This window comes from Peromyscus leucopus, chromosome 14 (assembly GCF_004664715.2).
Source record: "Peromyscus leucopus breed LL Stock chromosome 14, UCI_PerLeu_2.1, whole genome shotgun sequence".
Lineage (NCBI taxonomy): Eukaryota > Metazoa > Chordata > Mammalia > Rodentia > Cricetidae > Peromyscus > Peromyscus leucopus.
This window is the reverse complement of record NC_051075.1, coordinates 72,468,113-72,488,708: the sequence shown is the minus strand read 5'-3', so window position 1 is coordinate 72,488,708 and position 20,596 is coordinate 72,468,113. Positions and strand designations below refer to the sequence as shown.

The 20,596-nt window shown below is 48.5% G+C and overlaps 2 protein-coding genes across 2 annotated transcripts in view; both read right to left on the bottom strand.

The window, feature by feature from the left end:
* The window catches only part of Ak7 (adenylate kinase 7), an 82,758-nt gene extending 62,162 nt beyond the window's left edge, over window positions 1–20,596 (bottom strand). Inside the window, exons 1-4 of the mRNA XM_028882080.2 lie at window positions 20,205–20,596; window positions 16,079–16,267; window positions 12,437–12,545; window positions 2,703–2,797 (exon numbers count right to left, since the gene is read on the bottom strand). Of these exons, the coding sequence (XP_028737913.1) occupies window positions 2,703–2,797; window positions 12,437–12,545; window positions 16,079–16,267; window positions 20,205–20,306 (495 nt within the window). The 5' untranslated portion in view covers window positions 20,307–20,596. The remainder of the gene's footprint in view (window positions 1–2,702; window positions 2,798–12,436; window positions 12,546–16,078; window positions 16,268–20,204) is intronic.
* On the bottom strand, window positions 6,291–9,332 carry LOC114701894 (centrosomal protein of 104 kDa-like). The gene has a single exon (XM_037210816.1). It carries the CDS (start codon window positions 9,157–9,159, stop codon window positions 7,987–7,989), a length of 1,173 nt encoding a protein of 390 aa, XP_037066711.1. The 5' UTR covers window positions 9,160–9,332; the 3' UTR covers window positions 6,291–7,986.

Below are 20,596 nucleotides of genomic sequence, written 5' to 3'. Positions count from 1 at the left end.
TTACGTTTTAACAAGGCTGCATGGGCCGCTAATTGGAAGGAACTCATAATGTAATGAATAGAGTCTACCACTAGGTGGAGACAAATCTTTGTTTCCTCTCTTAAGGATTAATGCAATGGGGCAGGTCAAGGACTTGGCTAGGGGACAGCCCAAGGAAGGCACCTTCACCTTAAGATAACGTGCTTTTCTTTTGAGTCCTCACTCTCCAGTGAAATCCCCATGAGCCCAGGCCACCCTGAGGTTTGGCTGAGTATGCCTGCTAATTCTTCTTCTTCTCTTCTTTGAGACGCTGGCCAGAACCTAGGGATGCTTTCTTAGCTCCCTAGTCAACACTTAGGCTTCCATACTGATCTTCCAAGCTCTCCTCCTCCTCCTCACTTGGTGCCTGCCACCAGGCGGCTGCCCTCCATGCTACCTCATCTCAAGCAGCCTGGCTTTGTTCCTTTTCTTCACCATTTTCCTCCTCTGTTTCAGACAACTGTGAGGCTTACAGTTTGCCTGCCCTGGGGTGCAGAAATGGGTTTATTTTCTCTGCTATTCATGGCATTAAAGGGAAGGAAAGAATTATTGCTGGAAATCTTGGAGAGTCCCAACAGAGCCATCAAATGACACCTGGAAGATGGGGTTCCCTGTTGAGGTTCATTAAAGAAAGAGTTTCTCAGAGGACACAAACAGAAGCATTGAGGACAGTGTATTAGCTGAAAAGGAAATCCCCAACCCTGAAATATGCAGCCCTGACCATCCACTCTTGCTATGATATGAGTAACTTTCTTTTTTTCTCTTTGCATCCATAACCTGCTTATGCAGACAATCAAAGACTATTTTGAGGTCGCCTGGACTACCTGACCTTGGCAGAGCAGAACGGCCTTGGCTTGATTGTGCAGATAATCAAGGTTCTATTGTGGCTTTTGCCTTTAAAAATCCTTCCCTCACCTCCCTCAGAGACGCGGCAGTCTCTAGTTTGGCTCGGAGATTGCTGTCCTACAAGTGGTATCAATACACTGATGGTAATCTGGATTGTGTCTGTGGTCTTTTCCCGGGGTGGGGGTGGGGGTGAGTGGGATGTCTCCACCTCCATGACATCATCATCTCTTCAGATTGGGCTGGGACTATTCACACCGACTGATGTCCCTTGAAGAGGTGCTAGTGTGATTCTTCACTGAGGGAGAGGCTGTCACAGGGCACAAAGGCTCTGGAACGGCCGCAAGTGACAACCGAGAAGCGGCAGTGTTGGGAGAAGTCACACATTTGGTCACGATGTAGTAACTGTCACTAATGGGCATGTGTGTCACCATAATTGGCTTGCTGAGCTGGGCTCTCAGGGGGCCTTGCTCACACTCATGTCACACAGACACTTGGGAGCACTGTGCTGTGACTTCAGGAGGGCTAGAGTGTCATCGGGCAGTAAGAACTGTGAAGGTCCATCTGCACTGTCAGTCTGACCATATTTGGAAACACCTGGGAGAGCCAGGGCGTACCTGGGAGAGTATTTCCAGAGAACTACCTGAGGAGGGAAGAACCACCAGAATGCCCCCCCCCCCACTGAATGGAAAAGAGAAAACGAGCTGAGTACCAGCATGCATCTCTCTCTGCTTCCTGATGGCAGACACAATGTGACCAGCCACCTCTCCCTCTGCCACACCTTCTATTCCATGATGGTTCACATCCCTTCAGTGAGGCAAAACAAATCGACTCCTTCTGCCAGACACGGTGGTGCATACCCTTAATCTCAGCACTAGGGAAGCATAAGCAGACCCCTGTAAATTTAAGGCCAGACTGGTCTGCACAGCAGTTCCAAACCAGCCAGGGTAGATAGTGAGACCCTGTCTCAAAAAAACAAATAGCCGGGCAGTGGTGGCGCACCCCTTTAATCCCAGCACTAGGGAGGCAGAGGCAGGCGGATTTCTGTGAGTTTGAGGCCAGCCTGGTCTACAAAGCAAGTTCCAGGGCTTTTACACAAAGAAACCCTGTCTTAAAAACTAACAAAACAAGGGGGCTGGAGAGATGGCTCAGAGGTTAAGAGCACTGAATGCTCTTCCAGAGGTCCTGAGTTCAATTCCCAGCACCCACATGGTGGCTCACAATCATCTGTAATGAGATCTGACACCCTCTTCTGTATACATAATAAATAAACAAATCTTAAAAAAAATACCAAAACAAATCTTCCTCTACCTGCTTTGGTTAGATATTCTGTCAGAGCAGTTTGAAAAGCAACCAATGTAATACCCTTCTTGGATCCTTATCATAGATATGGTCAGGCCTGGACCAAAGCATTGCTAGGTAGCAGTACTACCTACCAGACAGCATTTTAAAGTTCTTGGTGGGGGTAGCTGGGTGGCAGACTGCTTGTCAAGCATACACAAAGCCCTAGGTTTGAGTCTTAGTACCACATAAAAACTGGGCATGGCCACGAATGCTGTAGTCCCAGCTCTCTGGATACAGAGGTAGAAGGATCTGAAATTAAAGCCATCGTTGGCTATATAATGAATTTGAGGCCAGCCTGGACTGTATACAGGTGCTGTCTCAGAAAACAAAACAACACACGCACAAATCACCCGGCCTTGGTGGTGTGTAAAATAAGAAACACCCCTCTATTAGAATGTAGCTAGAGCTGCTGAACTCTGGAATGCTTGAGACGGGGTGGGGTTCAGGAGGGTAGGGATACACAGCTCACTGTGAGAAAAGGCTGGCAGTCCACTCACAGGGTCCAGAGGTTTGGATCTCGCCCATGTCATCACCGTCGACAGCAAAATGAATATCTTTCGCTTTTCAAAGTGAGCGACTTCTTCATTCAATGCTGTGGGGCCGAAACAGAGAGCAGTCATTTGAATTCATATAAGAGATTTTTTTTTGCCTTTTTGTTTTTTTTGCTTTTTCCAGAGAAGGTTTCTCTGTAGTTTTGGTGCCTGTCCTGGATCTTGCTCTATGGACCAGGCTGGCCTCAAATTCACAGAGATCTGCCTGGCTCTGCCTCCCGAGTGCTGGGATTAAAGGCGTGTGCCACCATTACCCGGCTTGCTTTGTTTTAAACATTTTAATTCTATTTTTAATATGTGTGTCTTGGGTGTGGGTAGATCCCTGTGACTGCAGGCGCCAGCAGACCTCAGAGGCATCAAATCCCCCATGGAGCTGGGTTTATAGGTGGTTGTGAGCTGCCCAAAATGAGCAAAAGGCTGCCGTCGGAGGGTAAAGGCCTTCTTGGGGTTTCACAGGAGGCCTGTCTTCCTAGTTTAGGCTTCAGGTGTGGAGGTCATTTAGGATGTACCTCCCCTTCACACTGCAGCCATCTGGGGTTGGGAGTGGGGGGCTCTGCCTTGGGGGCCCGAGGCCTGTGGTAGAAAACATAGGTAAGCTGGACATGCAGTTTATGAACAAAGTGTGATGATTGTGTAAACAGACATGCACAAGTGGCAGTGAGTGTCTCACTAACAGAGGGTTTTGTCACAGGCTATGTCGAGCCTCCCAGAGTCGGGGCTTCTGGTTGCCCTGGAAGAGTCTTGCGGTTGAATGCTTTTTTGCTGAGGTACAGTGTGAGGACAGAGGGTCCTAGGAGCATCGGGCACATTTTCAGCCCTGTTAGGTGACTCCTTACACAACAGCACACTGAGGCGCTGGTGTCCTCGCTGGGAAAATGCAGGGACTCACCCTGAGATGGGAAAGCATGACGGAACTCAGCCTGAGGACACCTTGCCATGCTTCCCTGCTAATCCCAGCTTCAAATGTTACTTTAAAAATCTACTAAGGGCATTGTCTCTCCTGGTTAATTTTGCTCTTTCAACTTTTCCTCTCCGCTGTGCTCCACTTTGGCCCGGTTTGTGAATATGTGTCACATTTCTAGTGCTCTAATTGGGTCACCTTTTCAAAAATGTGTGACACTTAGAATAGGTTGGACACGGTCTGCCTGTTTCCCTGACAGAAGCACTCCTTGTAGGCTAATATTTCCCCCTCGCTGCCAGGAGTTCATTCCTTTCACAGTATCCACGAAAGGTGAGGTAGAAGAATTCTAAACCATTTCAAAATAATAAAGTGTCAGTAAAAAGTAGTGCTTGTTGTGGAGGATCTCTCTCTCTCTCCCTCCCCTTTTTTTTTTTCTTCTTTTCCCTGTCCTCTAGTCTGGTTTCCAACTAGCTATGTAGCAAAGGATGACCTTGAACTTCTGATTCTGTCTTTACCTCCAAAGTGCTAGGGCTATGGGTGTGCACCATCACATCTGGTTTTGTTATGCCCAGATTGGAGGGACCCCCCAAAAGACCACCACGGAGACCGAATCCAGTATGTAAAAGCGAAGAGCCTTTATTTCAAGCTCGGAGTTTGGATTCTCTGTCCGACGGAGCCATGAGAGCACGGAGCTCCGAGCCCAGGCAGGGTAGGGTTTTTTTTTTTTTTAAATGATATTTTTACTGTATTAATGTACTCAAGGCAAATTAGCACATAAACCCTAAAACAATAGCAATAAAAATATATTATTTTATAATTCTGGTACCTGAAAGAAAGACAAATAGAAAAACTATGTTAAAACATTAAAAAGTTGCAAATTTTCATTAAAGGTATTTACATTTGTATTCTAGTATCAGATATAACACAATTCCTTTAAATTAGATTTAATAGAATCTTTTATGAAAATAATATAAATAAATATTAAATATCCACAACATATCATATGTGAAGCGTGAGGAGTGTTCCACATTTTGATATTATCAGTGGTGGGGTTATTAGTTCCTTCCCTGAATCAAGCACAGTGGTGTGGAGCTTTGTGGCTGCCAATACCGCCAGTCACCTCTGCAGAAACTCATGATTCTCTAACAGGCAGACGAGGGAGCTAAAAACAAAGGATTATTTTCTGTTCTGTTTAATTTTGAGCCAGAGCCTCATTCTGGAGCCAGGCTTCCCTTGAACTTGTGGTGAGCTTCTGACTCTGGCTTCCAAGCGCCAGTTCAGGTGTGAGCCACTGTGCTAGGCTAAGAAGGAAGGATTTTTACAAATAGCTTAAGGTTACAACAGATAGAAAGCATTACAGGTATCTGTTTCTTAAGTTCTGAGGTTAACTTTCCATTGCTGTCCATACTTTGAGATGGGCTAGAAGACAATGGCCAGCGTCTGACCCGAAGGACCTCCTTGTTACCCTATGGTACCTGTGCTTGGCTTTCTCAGTCATTTCGTGCTCTCTCCACACTCAAGGCCTTTGACAGGATTCTCCTCTCAACAAACGCTGTTCCATTTGATGCTCTGGGCCAAGCACAGTAGGAGCTGTTTGCCAAAAGCAGGGGTTGAGTTCATGGGATTAACTACCCAGCATGCTCGCTGCTTAGGCACCTATACATGTTTATGGATTTTGTTTTACATGGTTGGGAATTTTAAAGAAATATGCCCTAATTTTTATAACACCAATTTTCTCAATCCTAGACATTTCAAAGGAACATGAGGAAAACCTCAGGAAGCAGGCTCAGTGCAGGGCCTCAGTGGGCCGCCCTTCATCCCATGGTGGCCAGGGACAGTGACAGGAGCTTCAGGTGGACTCGGTCCTTCCCACAGATGCTTGTCTGACCAGAGCTCCTGGTAGGAAGGCAGGTGAGGATGCTGGCAGGTGTCTCCTGAGGTCTGAGCCATTGTTCAGTGAAGCACTTGTGAGGGACATACTATGAATGATTTTGGAGAGTGGGTTCACTTACATCACGGAATGTAACACAACTCATTTGGAGGCTCTGGGCCAGCAAGGTGTGCGGGACTTGTCTTTGTGGGTTACAGGTGGGCTATGGTCAGGTGAGAATAGGGTAGCAGGGGGACATCATCCAAAATCCACTTAGGACTCTGAGCCACTGACAGATGGCATCAAGGTAGGACTGTCAGCGGGGTCATGAGGATAGGTGTGCACAAGGAGCACTGGGCAAAGTGTGTTGGAGGGGACTGTTCTTAGAATGGCTCTCTTTTGCTTGCTTTCCTTTATTGCTTGCTGCTGTACATGGCATGACAACCTAGCAGACAGGCGTATGAGAGACGGCACTGTAGGCTCAGCCTGGCCTGCTGCTGTCCTCTAGGGCCACCAAAGGTGAGCTCAGCCCTGGGCAAAGTCCACAATGTGCAACAGACACCAGTGAGCTCAACGTTTAGGGTACATCTCAGTAGTAAGGGAAGTGGGTGCTGCACTGCTGGTTTCCTGAGCAAGATGTGCTTCTGTGCCTGGGCACTGACAAAGGGTCCAGCACTGTGGGACCTAGACTGGGAAGGGTTCTTTGGTCAAATCCACACACTCTGTTCTTGTGAGAGCAGACACTGTGACACAAGAGGCCAGGGACAGCGGTACTGAGTCCAGCATTACTACGTCAACACACATGGCTTAGAATGGGGAAACTGGCACAGCCCTGGCAGAGACAGAAACTGTCACTGTCTTGTGTATGTCCTGCTGGAGCTCTTACTCAGGCCCCCCTTTGGGGTGGGTATCTTGCTTCCAACCTTGGGTCCTGAGGTTCCTGACTTCGATGCTGCTGGGCCCTTCCCTTGTTGTGGGGCTGTGGCCTTGGAGAGAATGTGTGTTCTGCGCAGGTTCATTGTGCAGCCTGTAGGGCCCATCAGGTGTGCCTTCCATGCCTCTTCTCCAGGGGCAAAGTTCTTATGACACAGAGGACATCGGTTTGCCACCTTCTCCGATTTGGCAGGGTTGCACTCCTTAGTTTTGATGTGCCTGGGAAGCTCGTCCTTGGGAACAGCCTCGCTGCAGCGGTGGCACTTCCCAAACCCGTCCCTTTTGTCACATTCTGTCAGCAGGTGTTCCGTCAGGCTGGATATCTCAACCACCTGCCTGCAGTGATCACATCTCGTCAGCATGAGGCAGTGTTTCCAGTAGTGCAGGTCCAGACCCTCTTCTGTGAAGGACTCATTCCTCTCCCCACAAAAGATGCACAGATTATCCAAATAGTGGTTGTCTGGGATTTCTGGAGTCTCAGGTGGGGCAGCTTTCCTTCCCTGAGGGTCTTGATTCTTGAGCTTCATAGCGTCATTCTCCTGGGCTCCAGCTTGGGTCTCTCTCAGAGCGGCCAACTGGCCCTGCAGAGCCTTCATCTCCTCTTTCTTCTGTTTTTCTGCTTCCTTTGTGGCTGCTCTTTTCTGGGCCCTGACTTCAGCCTCCGTTGGCCTGCCATCTATCTTAGCAAATCCCTCAAAAATGGCTTTGTAGAGAAGGTTCTTGCATGTGCTGCTGTCTTCTGGAGGAAGGTGCTCCAGGGTGAGGGCTGGGTGCTGTCTGTACATGTCCAGGATGATTTTGACTGCTGTCTCTCGCACCTCATACACCCTGTGCTCCAGGGCGCTCAGTGCAAACTTCATCACATTGTCCACGGTGAAACCTGAGTTCCCAGTGCCCAGGTCTCTCAGCAGCCGGGCCAGAAGGTCCACTTGGCTCATTGCCAGATGAACGGAAGCATTGGCCTTCAACGTCTGCACCAAGTAGGACGGGATGAGCTGGAGAGACTTCACCTCCTTAAACAAGGACATTTCCTGAATGAAATTCACAGCTATGACACGGAGGCGAGCCGAGGAGTCTCCGGTCCTGCTGAGCAAAAGGGGAACAGCTCTCTCCACACAGTGTGTTATTTCCAGTCTGCTCAGCTTGTGCTTGGGAATATACTGTGTAATTATCATTTTCAGCAATTTCAGTGAAGCCTGGAAGACTGAGGTCACAATGTCCTTTATGGCTCTTCTGATGAGAAAGACAGATGCTCTGAGTATGTTTTTCAAATCTTCCTTCTGGGTTCCAACAGGCATCTCCATTAGCTTCTTGTACAACGCCAGCAGTGCATCCTCTCGGCAGGACCACGTCTTAGAATAGGTCCCAGCCACCAAGGCTTCGCCTAAGGTGTCAATGGCAGAACTGGCTTCTCTCAAGGCCTTCTCTGTCAAGGGCTCGGGTTCCCCTGAGACACCCCGTCTCCGGACATCACTGCTGTCTGGCTCTCTCACTTCTGGTTCTGCAGATGCTTCCCCCAACTGCTTTCAAGTAATAGGAAGAGGCCGTTCATCGTAGGGCAGGGCGTCCACATGGCTCCTAGGTGCAGGGCCTGCGGCAGGCGGGGACTGGTCCACTGCTGAATGCCGAGGAGAAGATGCCAAGGTATATGCCAAGGGCTTTTCCTGGAGGATAGGGCCTGCAAATGTGTCTTCTGTTACTAGCTCTTCTGTGCGCGGGAGTGAGGACACTGCCTTCCAGTGCTGGGGACTGCTGGGTGAAGCAAGGGGCTGGAGGGGCAAAGCGAAAGGCCGCTGTATCTCTGGCTCGCCCTGCAGGAGGCCATGCAGCTCCAGCTGTTCGTACACATGGGCACGGTAGCGTGCCATTTGCTGTTTCTTTTCCTTGGCCAGGTCATAGTCTTCTTTCTCCACTGCGCAGCGCTTCTCCACCTCGTAGCGTCCCAGGCGCTCACCGACCTTCTGTAGGTCAGCGATGGCTTGCTTCAGTTTCTTGGCATGGTCATAGCGCTCCTTCTTGACAGCGTCCCGTTTCTTTTCATCCAGCCTGCGGATGATCTGTGCGACTTCGGGGTCTTGGTACATGTCAAATGCCAAGTCATCAAGTGGAGAGATATAGTCAGATCTCCCAGCAAAAGTTCCTTCTAGGGCTGGGTCCTCACTGTGGGGACTGTGGCCAAGGTAATGGTCAATCAGCTTCTCTCTAGAGGCAATATTGCTTTCATCACCAAAATCTGCAGGGTCTCCAATGATATTTATTGCAACCAAAGCCACCTGATTATATATGTTGTACTTGTTGGCATGGTTTTGGTGAAAAATCAGCTTAAGAAACTGCCCCACGGCATCCACGTACACAGACTTGAGCTCCTGGGCCTTGCAGCCTGTCTTTCCATTATCGCAGAGAGAGACATAGCCCAGTCTGCGGAATCGCTCTGCTTGGTATGGTACCAGGTATTCGGGCAAGCTTCCACTGATGTAGAACTCGACCTTACTGGAGATCATGTACTGGTGAGCGAGCAGCTGCAGCTTCCTTATCCGACACCTTTCCACCATCTGGAGAACAATCTCTTGTGGAAACTGGCAGAACTTTGGTGACCTCCAGCCACTGACAGTCGGTGCATGGATCATTAGTTCTCGGGCACTGAAGCCACCTTCATGTCCAGAAGAGCTGACCACTACAAATCCAATCTTGTGGGGCATTCTGCACACATGGGCTGTTCAGAAGATCAGGGAAGAGTTCCGGGGCCAGAGCTACAGTCTTTAGTCTTGTGGTAATTGGTCCTGTTCAGTAACGCGCCCAGAAGAGGACAAGGCAGGGCTGGACCCGGATTGCCGACACTAAGGCCGAGATGCGTGGCCCGGAGGCCTGGAGCGGGCAGCGGCCACGTTCCTCCACGGCCAGGTGTCTTCCACCCCGGTGCCTGCTGAGGACCCAGGCCGCGCGGGGTCACAGAGCGCCGCGGAGAGAGCCCGCGGGACGCTGCGATGCCAGCCTCCGCTCCCTTCGGAGGAGCCTCGCCTCGGTCCGGCCGCCCCCACCCCGGGCCACTGAGGCGAGGGCAGCGGAGGAGCAGCCCGGGCCGCCTCTGCCCAGCGCCCGGGTCGCAGCCACGCTCCCAGGGTAGGGTTTTTAATCATAGCAGAGGTTGGGGTGAGGGGATTTCTAGGGTTCAGGGCCTCTAAGCCTGTCCCAGCAGTGGTGTGGTCAAGTTGTTGTGCCCCCCCCCCCCTAGTTTATGCACTGCTGGGGATCGAACCTCTGTTAGGCAAGCACTCATTTGAGTAACATCTCCAGTCCTGCAGTCTGTCTTTCTTTTCCGGCCTTGGCCTACCTTCCTTTCTTTTTTGCTAGTTTTGACAGTTTGTGTGTGTGTGTGGTGTAGGCAGCTTGGTTTCAGACTCTCAATCTGTTGTGGAATATTAGTACACTGTGCGAAGATGTATTGCTGTGATTGCTGTAATAAAGAGCTGCATGGCCAATAGCGAGGCAGGGAGGGTAGGCAGGATTCCCAGGGAGATGGAAGAGGAGGAATCTAGGCATGAGAATTACGCCAAGAGATGCCTACCAGACAAGGAGGGAGTCAGACATTCAGAATGAAAGAAAGGTAAAAAGCCATATGGCAAAATGTAGATCAATAGACGCAGGTTAAATTAAGTTATAAGAGCTGGTGAGACAAGCCTAAGCTAAGGCAGAACCTTCAGAATTAATATAAGTCTTCATGTTGGTATTTGTGAGCTGGTAGCCCAAAGAAAAATCTGACTGCATCAATCCTCCTACCTCAGCATCCAAGGTACCACATCTGGTGTTAAGAATATATATTTATGGGCTCAGTGGTTGGCTAAGAACATATGCTATTCTTGGAGAAGACCTAAGTTCGGTTCCCATTGCGCCCATATCAGTGGCTCTCAGCTTCCTGTAATTCCAGTTCCAGGAGAAATGATGCCTTCTTCTGGTCTCTGTGGGCACACACACACACACACACACACACACACACACACACACACACACACCATGCATACTAAATCTTTTTTTCAAAGAATATACATTCATTTTAAGACAAAACAAAATTGGAAAATGTGTACGGGGTAAACTGACAAAGTCCCTGACTGTTCTCTCTAGGCTCACCCACCACAGGGCCACTGTAGACAGAATGGTTCTGACTACATTTTCTTGCACAGAAACACTCAACTTCACAAACTATAGAATTTAGCTAAACCATTTCCTCCAAGTAGAGAAGCAAAGTTTTCTTAAAGAAATGAGAAACAGGCAAGATGTGCTCTACACTTAAATCCCTGGAGAACCAGTGTAATGCCCAGGTTTGAGAAACACGTACTTTTCCTGGGGGGGGGGCTGGTCATGGGGTCATCCTCTGATGGGCTGATGCTATCTGCCACAGCTAAAAGAGTCTATGTTTACTGTCTAAAATCTGCAGCCAAGGGCCATCGGATGACGCATGTGAGCACAGGAAACAGCTGAGTGCCCGAGGGCACCTCTAGGCTTGGACAATACACACTGTCTTCCAAAAATGCATGCAGTAGCCTGAGCCCCTAACCTGCACGTCCTACCCACACTCACCCAGACAACACATCTAGCAACCTGGTGGCATCTTAGAACTCCTGCCTGCACTGGGCTGCGTGTGTACATGCTTTAAACAATGGGCACAAGTTACTCCCCTTAGTGACCCTCAGATGAGGCCTCATTTCTCTTTAAACATGTCCCAGACCATATCCTGAAACCAAGAAAAAAAATGGGCAGATCCAGGCTGAAACTTTAAATATATATATATATATATATATATATATATATATATATATATATAAAATTTTGCCACAGCACCCGTGTAGAGGACAGAGGAGAATCCGTGAGAGTCGGTTTTCTGCTTCTATCGCATGGGCCCTGGGGAAGGACTTCTAGTTTTCAGGCCGGGGGCAAGTACCTTTACTGACTGGGCCATCTCACCAGCTCATGAACTGCTTTTGGGTGTGAGTGCAATGAGGCAAACTGTGTCCCGAGAGTGACCTTTTCCCTCTTCACAGTCATGCCTTTGCACAATTGGGCATGCATATGATCAAAATCAAGTGCATCATAGGAAGGGGCATGCACGGGCAGTTACAGAACTTAAACCTGTCAATCAAAATAAGAACCAACCTCATTATGTTCCTTAGCAACAAACTCCTCCTTCCCTTGAACCCCATAAAGGAAAAGCCCCCAACAATAATTAGGGTCCTTGAGTACATTCACTCATGCGGCCCACTGTTAGTCCTTTCTTTGAAAAAATCATTTATTTTTATTTTATGTGTGCAAGTGTTTCACCTGCATGGATGCATGAGTGCCATTCCCATGCAGTGGGAGGAGGCCGGAAGGACTGGAGAGGTGGCTCAGCTCTCAAGCGTCTGCCACCTTGACTGCCCCACCACGACCAACTAACTGTACCTTGAACTAAGCCAGAATAAACCCTTTCTTGCCGGGTGGCGGCAGCGGCGGCGCACACCTTTAATCCCAGCACTCGGGAGGCAGAGGCAGGTGGATCTCTGTGAGTTCGAGGCCAGCCTGGTCTCCAAAGCGAGTTCCAGGAAAGGCACAAAGCTACACAGAGAAACCCTGTCTCGAAAAACCAAAAAAAAAAAAAAAAAAAGAAAAAGAAAAAAAAAAAAAACCTTTCTCCTTTAAGCTGCTTTGGCCAGGGTGTTTTTTTTTTTTTTTTGTTTTTTTTTTAAATCATAGCAGCAGCAAAGAAACTAAGACACCAAGCTGCCCCGTAAGACCTGCAATAAAACACTACCAGACTCCTGGGTTTCCACCCACGGGTGAATTCACTCGAACAACCTTCAGACTTCAGGTACTTCTCAGACTAGTTCTTCCGTGCCTCTCAGACTAGCTTCGCATAAACAGCGCCCCCTTACGATTATAAAGGGTTAACTGGGAGGCGGGACTACGGCGTTTTCCATCAATAGCAGCTCGTTCTAGCTCACTGACCGCTGACTGCCCATACGGCTTCCTCCACTTGCTGCACATTTTCAGTGATGTTATAGATGACGACGTCACACTCCAGCAGCCGCGTGAGGAGGTCTTCTCGGGAGATACCCTGAAAAGAAAAGCGACAGTCGCTTTGCGTCAACCGGTCGACAAGGGAACCTGGACATCTAGATGGACAGGCAGAATTAGATCTGCCCACCCCACCCCCACCCCAGGAGAGCCCCATAGAGAGCGTTTGCATAAGCATTTCTAGTCAAATGAAATCTGGGCTCTCTTTCGCATGTAATTCACAAGCAACAAAGACATCACTGAAAACAGCCTGGAACGGGTGGTTTTAAAAACTGCAAAACGTGGGTAAAGCCGAGACGGCTCAGTGGGTAAATCAGCTGCCTCGCAAGTGTGAGGACCTGAGTTCAATCCTCAGAACTTACATAAAGTGCAGTGCTGGCTATGACGGCTCCTACTTGTAAAGCTGGGGAGGTGGAGGTGGGAGGATTCTTGGGGCTCCCTCACCACCCAGTCTAGCCTACGGGGTGAGCAACAGGCCAATGAGAGGCTGTCTCAGAGGAGGAAGACGCCAACGCTGTCTTCCAGTTTCCACAAGGCATGCGTGTGTACTATAACTCCAGCCCCTTTCAGGTCCTTTTGCATTCATCTACTCTAATTTGCTTGGGCGACTAGAACAAAGCGCAAGACTCCGAAATGCACCACTACTGTCTTAGGGTTACCACTGCTGTGATGAAACACCATGACTAAAGCGACTGGGGAGGAAAGGGTTTCTTTCACTCACAGTTCCATATAACAGGTCATTATCAAAAGCAGTGAGGGCAGGAACTCAAGGAGGGCAGGAACCTGGAGGCAGGAGCTGATGCAGGCCATGGAGGGGCGCTGCTTACTGGCTTGCTCTCCATGGCTTGCTCAGCCTGCTTTCTTATAGAACCCAGCACTACCAGCCTAGGGATGGCACCACCCACAATGGTTTGGGCCCTCCCCCATTAATCACTAATTAAGAAAATGCCCTACAGGTATGTGTACAGCCTGATCTTATGGGGACATTTTCTTTTTCTTCTTTTTAAAAAATATTTATTTATTATTAATTAATTAATTAATTAATTTATTATGCATACAGTATTCTGTCTGCATGTTTGCCTGCAGACCAGAAGAGGGCACCAGATCTCATTTCAGATGGTTATGAGCCACCATGTGGTTGCTAGGAATTGAACTCAGGACCTCTGGAAGAGCAACCAGTGTCCTTAAGCGCTGAGCCATCTCTCCAGCCACTGGGGACATTTTCTTAATTAAGGTTCCCTCCTCTCAGATGACTTTAGCTTGTGTCAAGTTAACAAAATCCATCTAGCACAAATACCATTGAGAGCAGTGGTTCTCAACCTGTGAGTCGAGACTCCTTTGGGGGTCAAATGGCCCTTTCACAGGGGTTGCCTAAGATCATCAGAAAACACAGATACTTACATTATGATTCCTAACAGTAGCAAAATTGCAGTTATGAAGTAGCAACAAAAATCATTTTATGGTTGGGGTCACTACAACCTGAGGAACTGTATTAAAGGATTGCCGCATCAGGAAGGTTGATAACCATTGCTCTAGAGGCTCAATTCCAAGGCCAAGGTGTCCCAAGCAAGTTGGCTCCCAACAGGTGGAGGGGAGAATCCACTTTTCCCCTCCTTCAGCTCCCAGTGAGTGATGGCAATGGCCGCTAATGTGTAGCTTCGTAGACGCATGGCTCCCATCTCTGTCTTGATGTTCTCACTGCATAATCCTACTGTGTGCTCTCTCCTTGCACAGTCAGCCCAGAAAAAGACCCTTTAAGAGGCCAATATCATAGGTTGGATTGTTGCCTCTCCCTGAAAGGATATTGTCTTTGTCAGTGTTCTAGCACTGTGAAGAGACACCATGGCCAAGACAATTCATACAAGAAAGCATTTAATTGGAGGCTTGTTTACAGTTTCAGAGGACTGGAGTCCTTATCCATCAGGGTGGGGAGTATGGCAACAGGCAGGCACCCATGGTGCTGGAGCAATAGCTGAGAGCCTACATCTAATCCACAAGCAGGAGGCAGAGAGAAAGAGACTGGACCTAGTATAGGCTCCCCCACCCCCCAGAGCTGAGGACAGAACCCAGGGCCTTGTGCTTGCTAGGCAAGCACTCCACCACTGAGCTAAATCCCCAACCCCTGTTTTTATATCTTAACCCATATCTATTATTCTATAAGTTGCCACATGGCTTGTGGCTTACCAGTACCTTACATCTCACTTTTCATTGCGGCGGCTGGCAGCATCTCTCTACCTCAGCCTTTTATTTCCCAGACCTCTCCTCTCTCTTTGTCCCACCTATACTTTCTGTCTGGCTACTGGCCAATCAGTATTATTTATTTATCAATCAATCATCCACAGCACACACCTCCTAATCCTTCCCAAACAGTTCCACCAACTGGGAACCACCCATTCAAATATATGACCTATGGGGACCATTCCCATTCAAACCACCACAGATGCATTGACATCCTAATTTCTAGTACTTCAGTCTGCCACCTTATCTGAAGACAGGGTCTCTGTTACGGTTGAAATTTGGGATGGCTCCATAGGCTCACATATCTGAACACTGGCCCTCATTTGTACTGCATGGCCCTGAACTTGTGATTCTTCTGTCTTTACCTCCCAAGTGCTGGAGTACAAGTACGAGCCAGGATGGACAGCTGCAGCAACACAGGGCCCAATAATGCTTTTCTCACACATTGTCATTAACATCGGTAATGAGTTACATCTTAAGGTAAGAGCAGGTGATGAGGTGCACAGAGCTCTATGGTGAGTTTAGAGAGCAGAGGGCCAGGTGGATGGAGAGGTTAGCCTGGGAGAGAGGGCACCTCTTCTAGAGGTGCAGAAATGTCTCCCAGGGAGCACAGGGTCTAATTTGTCAGGTGAAGGTGGCACAGATGCTCAATCGGCAGATAGAAGGCATGTGCGTCCCCAGGAACTCACTACCCCACACTATTCCTCTTTCCTGTAAAGTACATTCATGTGGCCTTATCACTGATGGATGCTCCATAGAGAGAAGGTTTTTTATGAGTTTGGAAGTCAGGACTAGACACATCTCTTCCACGAATATCTCATTTAAATTCTTTGCTATGGCCCCAAATTTAAAGTGGAGCCTTTAAATTGCGGTATTTCTTGTCACAGAAGAAAGACGTGTCCTGGGCTAGGGAGATGGCTCAGTAATTGCTGCACAATCATGAGGACCTTAGTTCAGATCCCCGGCACCCATGTTAACCTGGATGCTGTAGAGAGACACATGCAGAAGTCTGAAGAGACGGGAGGCAGTGACAGAAGGATCTGAACGCCCATGGGCCAGCTAGCCTGGTGTAGGCAGCAACATCCAACCAAGTGACCCTGTCTCAAAATGCAAGGCAAACATTCACTCCTCCGATTTCTGCGTGTGCACTGTGCCATGCACACGCCTGCAGTCACGAACACAGGTGAAACAAAGATTTTAAAAAACTGAAAAGGTATTTCCCGTGTCCTGTCATCGTAAGCCTGCCTGCAGAACAGAAGGGCTGAGATGACAGAGGAGGCGGCACCAACGGGATTCTGCCCTCATCAGGTCCCACAGAGAGCCCCGGGGGCTTACTGAGTATGTCTCCACTGCGAAGTCCGGCCTGACGCTTTCTGGCTTGGCCAAGGTGCCTACGATCTGGAACGTGCCCTCCTTCACCTTTGCGGCGGACGCTTCCGGGGCTGCCGACTTTGTTTCATCTTCCTCCTCCTCCTCTTCTGCAATCTCTTCCAGGGAGGCCCCAGCCACACAGTTAGCTAGGAACTGCAAGAGAACGGAAATGTCCTGGGTGCTGAGTGGAGTTCTGAGCAAGGAAAGGCAGTGAGTGATGATTCTAGACTCTTGCCTTTACTGGGTGCCCCACAGACTGGGCAAAAGCCCTGTGCCTCATGGTCACAACAAGGCTGATATGATGATGCTCACAACACAGGGAAGTGGCCACCTACGAGAGGACACTGAATAGACGGTGACCCAGCTGCAGAGAGCTTCAGTGACGGCTTGCTTTAGCTCGAGGTGGAGCTGGGCTCTGGTGAAAATGTTTGTCCTGTTCAATGGGAACACAGATCTGCAAGGTGAGCCCCTGAGGTCATTTAAAATCAGTTTGCCAGTGGGGTGTGGTGGCACAGGCCTTTAATCACAGCACTCTGGAGGCAGGTGGATCCCTGAGTTTACAAAGCCAGTTCTGGTCTACAAAGCCAGTTCCAGGAAAGCAAGGGCTATGCAGAAAAACCCTGTCTCAAAAACCAAACAAACAAAAATCAGTTTGCCTATCCTTTACCTCCCTCCCTCTTCTCTACCTCTCTTTGTCTTTGTCTTTGTCTTTTTATTTATTTATTTATTTATTTATTTATTTATTATTTATTTATTATTATGTATACAGTGTTCTGTCTGCATGTATGTCTGCAGGCCAGAAGAGGGCGCCAGATCTCATTACAGATGGTTGTGAGCCATAATGTGGTTGCTGGGAATTGAACTCAGGACCTCTGGAAGAGCAGCCAGCGCTCTTAACCTCTCAGAGCCATATCTCCAGCCCCTGTCTTTCTCTCTTTGAAGCAGAATTTCATGCATTTTAGGATGGCCTCAAACTTGCTATGTAGCCAAAAATGACCTCAACCTCTAAGCTCCTGCCTCCACCTCCTGGATGCAATCACAGTCACAGACCACCATGCTTGCTTTGTGCCTGCAAGCAAGCCCTGCTGGCTCAGCTACATCCCTAGCCTAAAACTATCCAATGGTTATGTCTAAAAAACAAACAAACAAACAAACAAAACCAGACAAAATTCAATTTAAAACACTATTTTAGTACTGAGGATCAAAAGCAGGTCCTTGCACGTGCTGACCGAGATCACGACCACATCCTTTAGCCCTAAATGTTTTACTTAATCTAATAAACCCAAAGCACTGCTTATCAGTTTAATATGCAATCAATATAAATTATTACCATTGTGGGGTATCTTATTTATTTGTTTTTGTTTTTTCGAGACAAGTTTTCCCTGTGAAGCTCTGGCTGTCCCGGATCTCACTCTGTAGACCAGGCTGGCCTTGAACTCAGAGACCCACCTGCCTCTGCCTCACCAGTACTGGGATTAAAGGCGTGCACTACTACTGCCTGGCTTGTGATGTATTTTAAACACAGGGCTTCATAGATGCTAGGCAAATGCTCCACCACGGAGATGTTTTCTGTTGTGGGGTATTCACCAGAGAAGACTGCTCAAAGATGGGTTTGAACCAATCGGAAGTCTTTATTAGTCAGTTGTCAACAACACCGGGTGCTCAGGATCCCAGTGTAGCACTGAGCCTTTTTCAGGGGGAGATTTTAAGCACAAAAACCATGTTCTGGGTTGACATACTTCAGTTAACAACAGTTAGCCAGAAGTCCAACTACAAAAGCTAAACAGCAAGGTTAGTACGTTTTGAGATGCTCCCAGAACTATATGGACTTCAGTGGATTAGGCCTTTGTTTTACTTTTGGTAGGTGGTGCTGTCTATGTGCTGAGTTTTACAGCCTGAATGCTTCTTCGATCATGGAGTCAGCTGTGTTAAGGTCTCAGGGCCTACTTAAGGCCTGGCGCCCTGTTACATTCTCAGCCTCTATAAAAATTGATGAGATATTTTACTCCCCACTTTTTTCATTGACAATGTCTCACTGTGTAGCCCAGACTAGCCTCAGCTTCTGAATGCTGGAGTTGCAGAGCTGTCTTCTCTTTGTCAAATGCTGGTCTTTGGGATTCAATATGCATTTAAGCTTACAGCTCTTCTCCTTGGGGACTACCCATGCTGAGGTGACCACATGGGGCCAGTGGCTACTCTTACTGAACAATAAAGTAGAATAATGATGTTGGCTAAGATTTATCTGTTTATTTTTGTATTTTTTTTTTTGTTTTTTTTTTTCGAGACAGGGTTTCTCTGTGTAGCTTTGCGCCTTTCCTGGGACTCACTTGGTAGCCCAGGCTGGCCTCGAACTCACAGAGATCCGCCTGCCTCTGCCTCCCGAGTGCTGGGATTAAAGGCGTGCGCCACCAACGCCCGACTTATCTGTTTATTTTTAAAGATTCAATCTGTAATGTAAAACCTCTATCTCATTCCAGTGTCAATTAAAAAACAAACAAACAAACCACTAACCACTATGAAAACAGGCCAGCTAAGATCATAGGAGAGCCAAAGAAAAAAAAGAATAAAAGAAAAACACTGCCTAAAACACACATTCAATTTTGAAGAGAACTGCTTTCCTGGCATCCTCACAGCCGTCTCTACTGTGCACTTACACATAACACATCGCTTGCTCTGGTGAGAGCTTCCCAGCATTAGCTGTCCACTTACATGCTCTTCTGTCTATGCTGGTGCTATACTTGTGTGGCCATTCAGGGAGGCCACGACCCCTCCATAATCCATACCAGAATTTAATTTCACAACGGGTCATCTGATGATGTGTCGTAAGGATTCACTAGGGTTTTTATTTCCACAGACTCTCTTTTTAACAATCTTGGGAGGCAGGAAACCTGAGTTCTAATAACACGTGCCAAGATTTACTTATTTTATTTTTGTGTATGAGTGTTTGCCTGTGTACAAGTATGTGCACCATGTGCATGCAGTGCCCACAGAGGCCAGAAGAGCGTGTTCGATCATCTTGGACTGGAGTTATAGACGGAGGTGATCTGCTGGAAACTGAATGAAATGAGTGCTGGAAATTGAACCTGGGCCATCTAGAAAAGCAGCCTGTGCTCTTAGCCCTGAGCTATTTCTCCAGCCTCTAAAACATGACTTTTTTTTCTTTTTTCAAGACAGAGTTTCTCTGTGTAGCTTTGTGCCTTTTCTGAAACTCGCTTTGTAGACCAGGCTGGCCTCGAACTCACAGAGATCCTCCTGGTTCTGCCTCTTGAGTGCTGGGATTAAAGGCGTGCACCACCACCGCCCGGTAACTCTTGTGACAAATGAACAATTTAAGAAGACAGCTCCTAGCGGGATCTCTCTCTCTCTCTCTCTCTCTCTCTCTCTCTCTCTCTCTCTCTCTCTCTCTCTCTCTCTCTCTCAGCTAGAGGTAGAAAGGTGTCTTTCTCTTTATATCTCCACTTAATTTTCGAGACAGGGTCTCTCACCGAGCCTGGAGCTTGTCATCTCAGCTAGAATGGCTGACCAGCAAGCTCCCAGGATCTCCCTGACCGCTTCCCAGTGTTACTACTTGCCCAGCTTTTACATGGATGATGGAGGTCAGACTTCAAGGCTCCATGCTTGAGCCTCGAGTACCATCTCCCACTGGGCTGTCTCCCCAGCCCTCCTGGAGGGGGGAGGAAGCTTAATGGGACCTGGTCAAAAACTGTGCCTAGCGCAAAATAGATGGTTTAAAAAAAAGGGGTAGATGAATGCTTCACGGGTGACGTAATGGCTAGACTTACAATTTGTCTTCACGTCCTGCCCATTATTTCTTATATGATCTTTGCAAACCCTTTTCTCTCTAGAGCCTCGGTTTCCCCGCATTAAAAAAGTAGGAACCGAAGTCTGACTTGCAGTCTCCAAACACCTGGGTTTCCAGGAAGGAGCATGGGTCAAGCCCGGTTAGGGACAGGTCCTGGACACAGTGACGTGCCAAGATTGGAATCCTTCCCCCGGGGAGGCTCCTAACAGCCTGTAGTGCAGACCTTTGCTGTGGGGATGGACCAAGGACGCACACTGACCACTGAGTCTGACTCCGGCCGCCGCTCACCTTTCCTATGTTTCCGCTGCTGTAGGTGTCCAGCTGGTTTATGAACACCCTCAGTATCTTTAGAACTCTCTCAGCCACCACAGGGACCTCCTCTTCAGCCATGGTGGCAGCTGGAGTAGTTGCTAAGATGAAAGCGTCCTGTCGGTTGCTAAGGGGGAGAGGCGGGCAGCGGGAAGGCTAGGCGGTCAGGCTCCCTGGGGCGTGGCTCAGACTCTGGATGGTACGTGGTTCGCTTTTGGGCGGGGCGTGTCCGTTGGGGGGCGTGGCTCAAAGTCTGGACGGGACGTGTCTGAAAGGGCGGGGCTGCGGTCCCTGGAGAGCGCTTTTTCCAGGTTCACGCACCGCACCCGGCGCTGCTGTGTTTATGCGGTTGCACATTTCCTGTAGGACGA

Excerpts from the sequence above, each read along its gene's own strand:
- LOC114701894 (XM_037210816.1), bottom strand. The coding sequence starts at position 9,159 with ATGCCCCACAAGATTGGATTTGTAGTGGTCAGCTCTTCTGGACATGAA.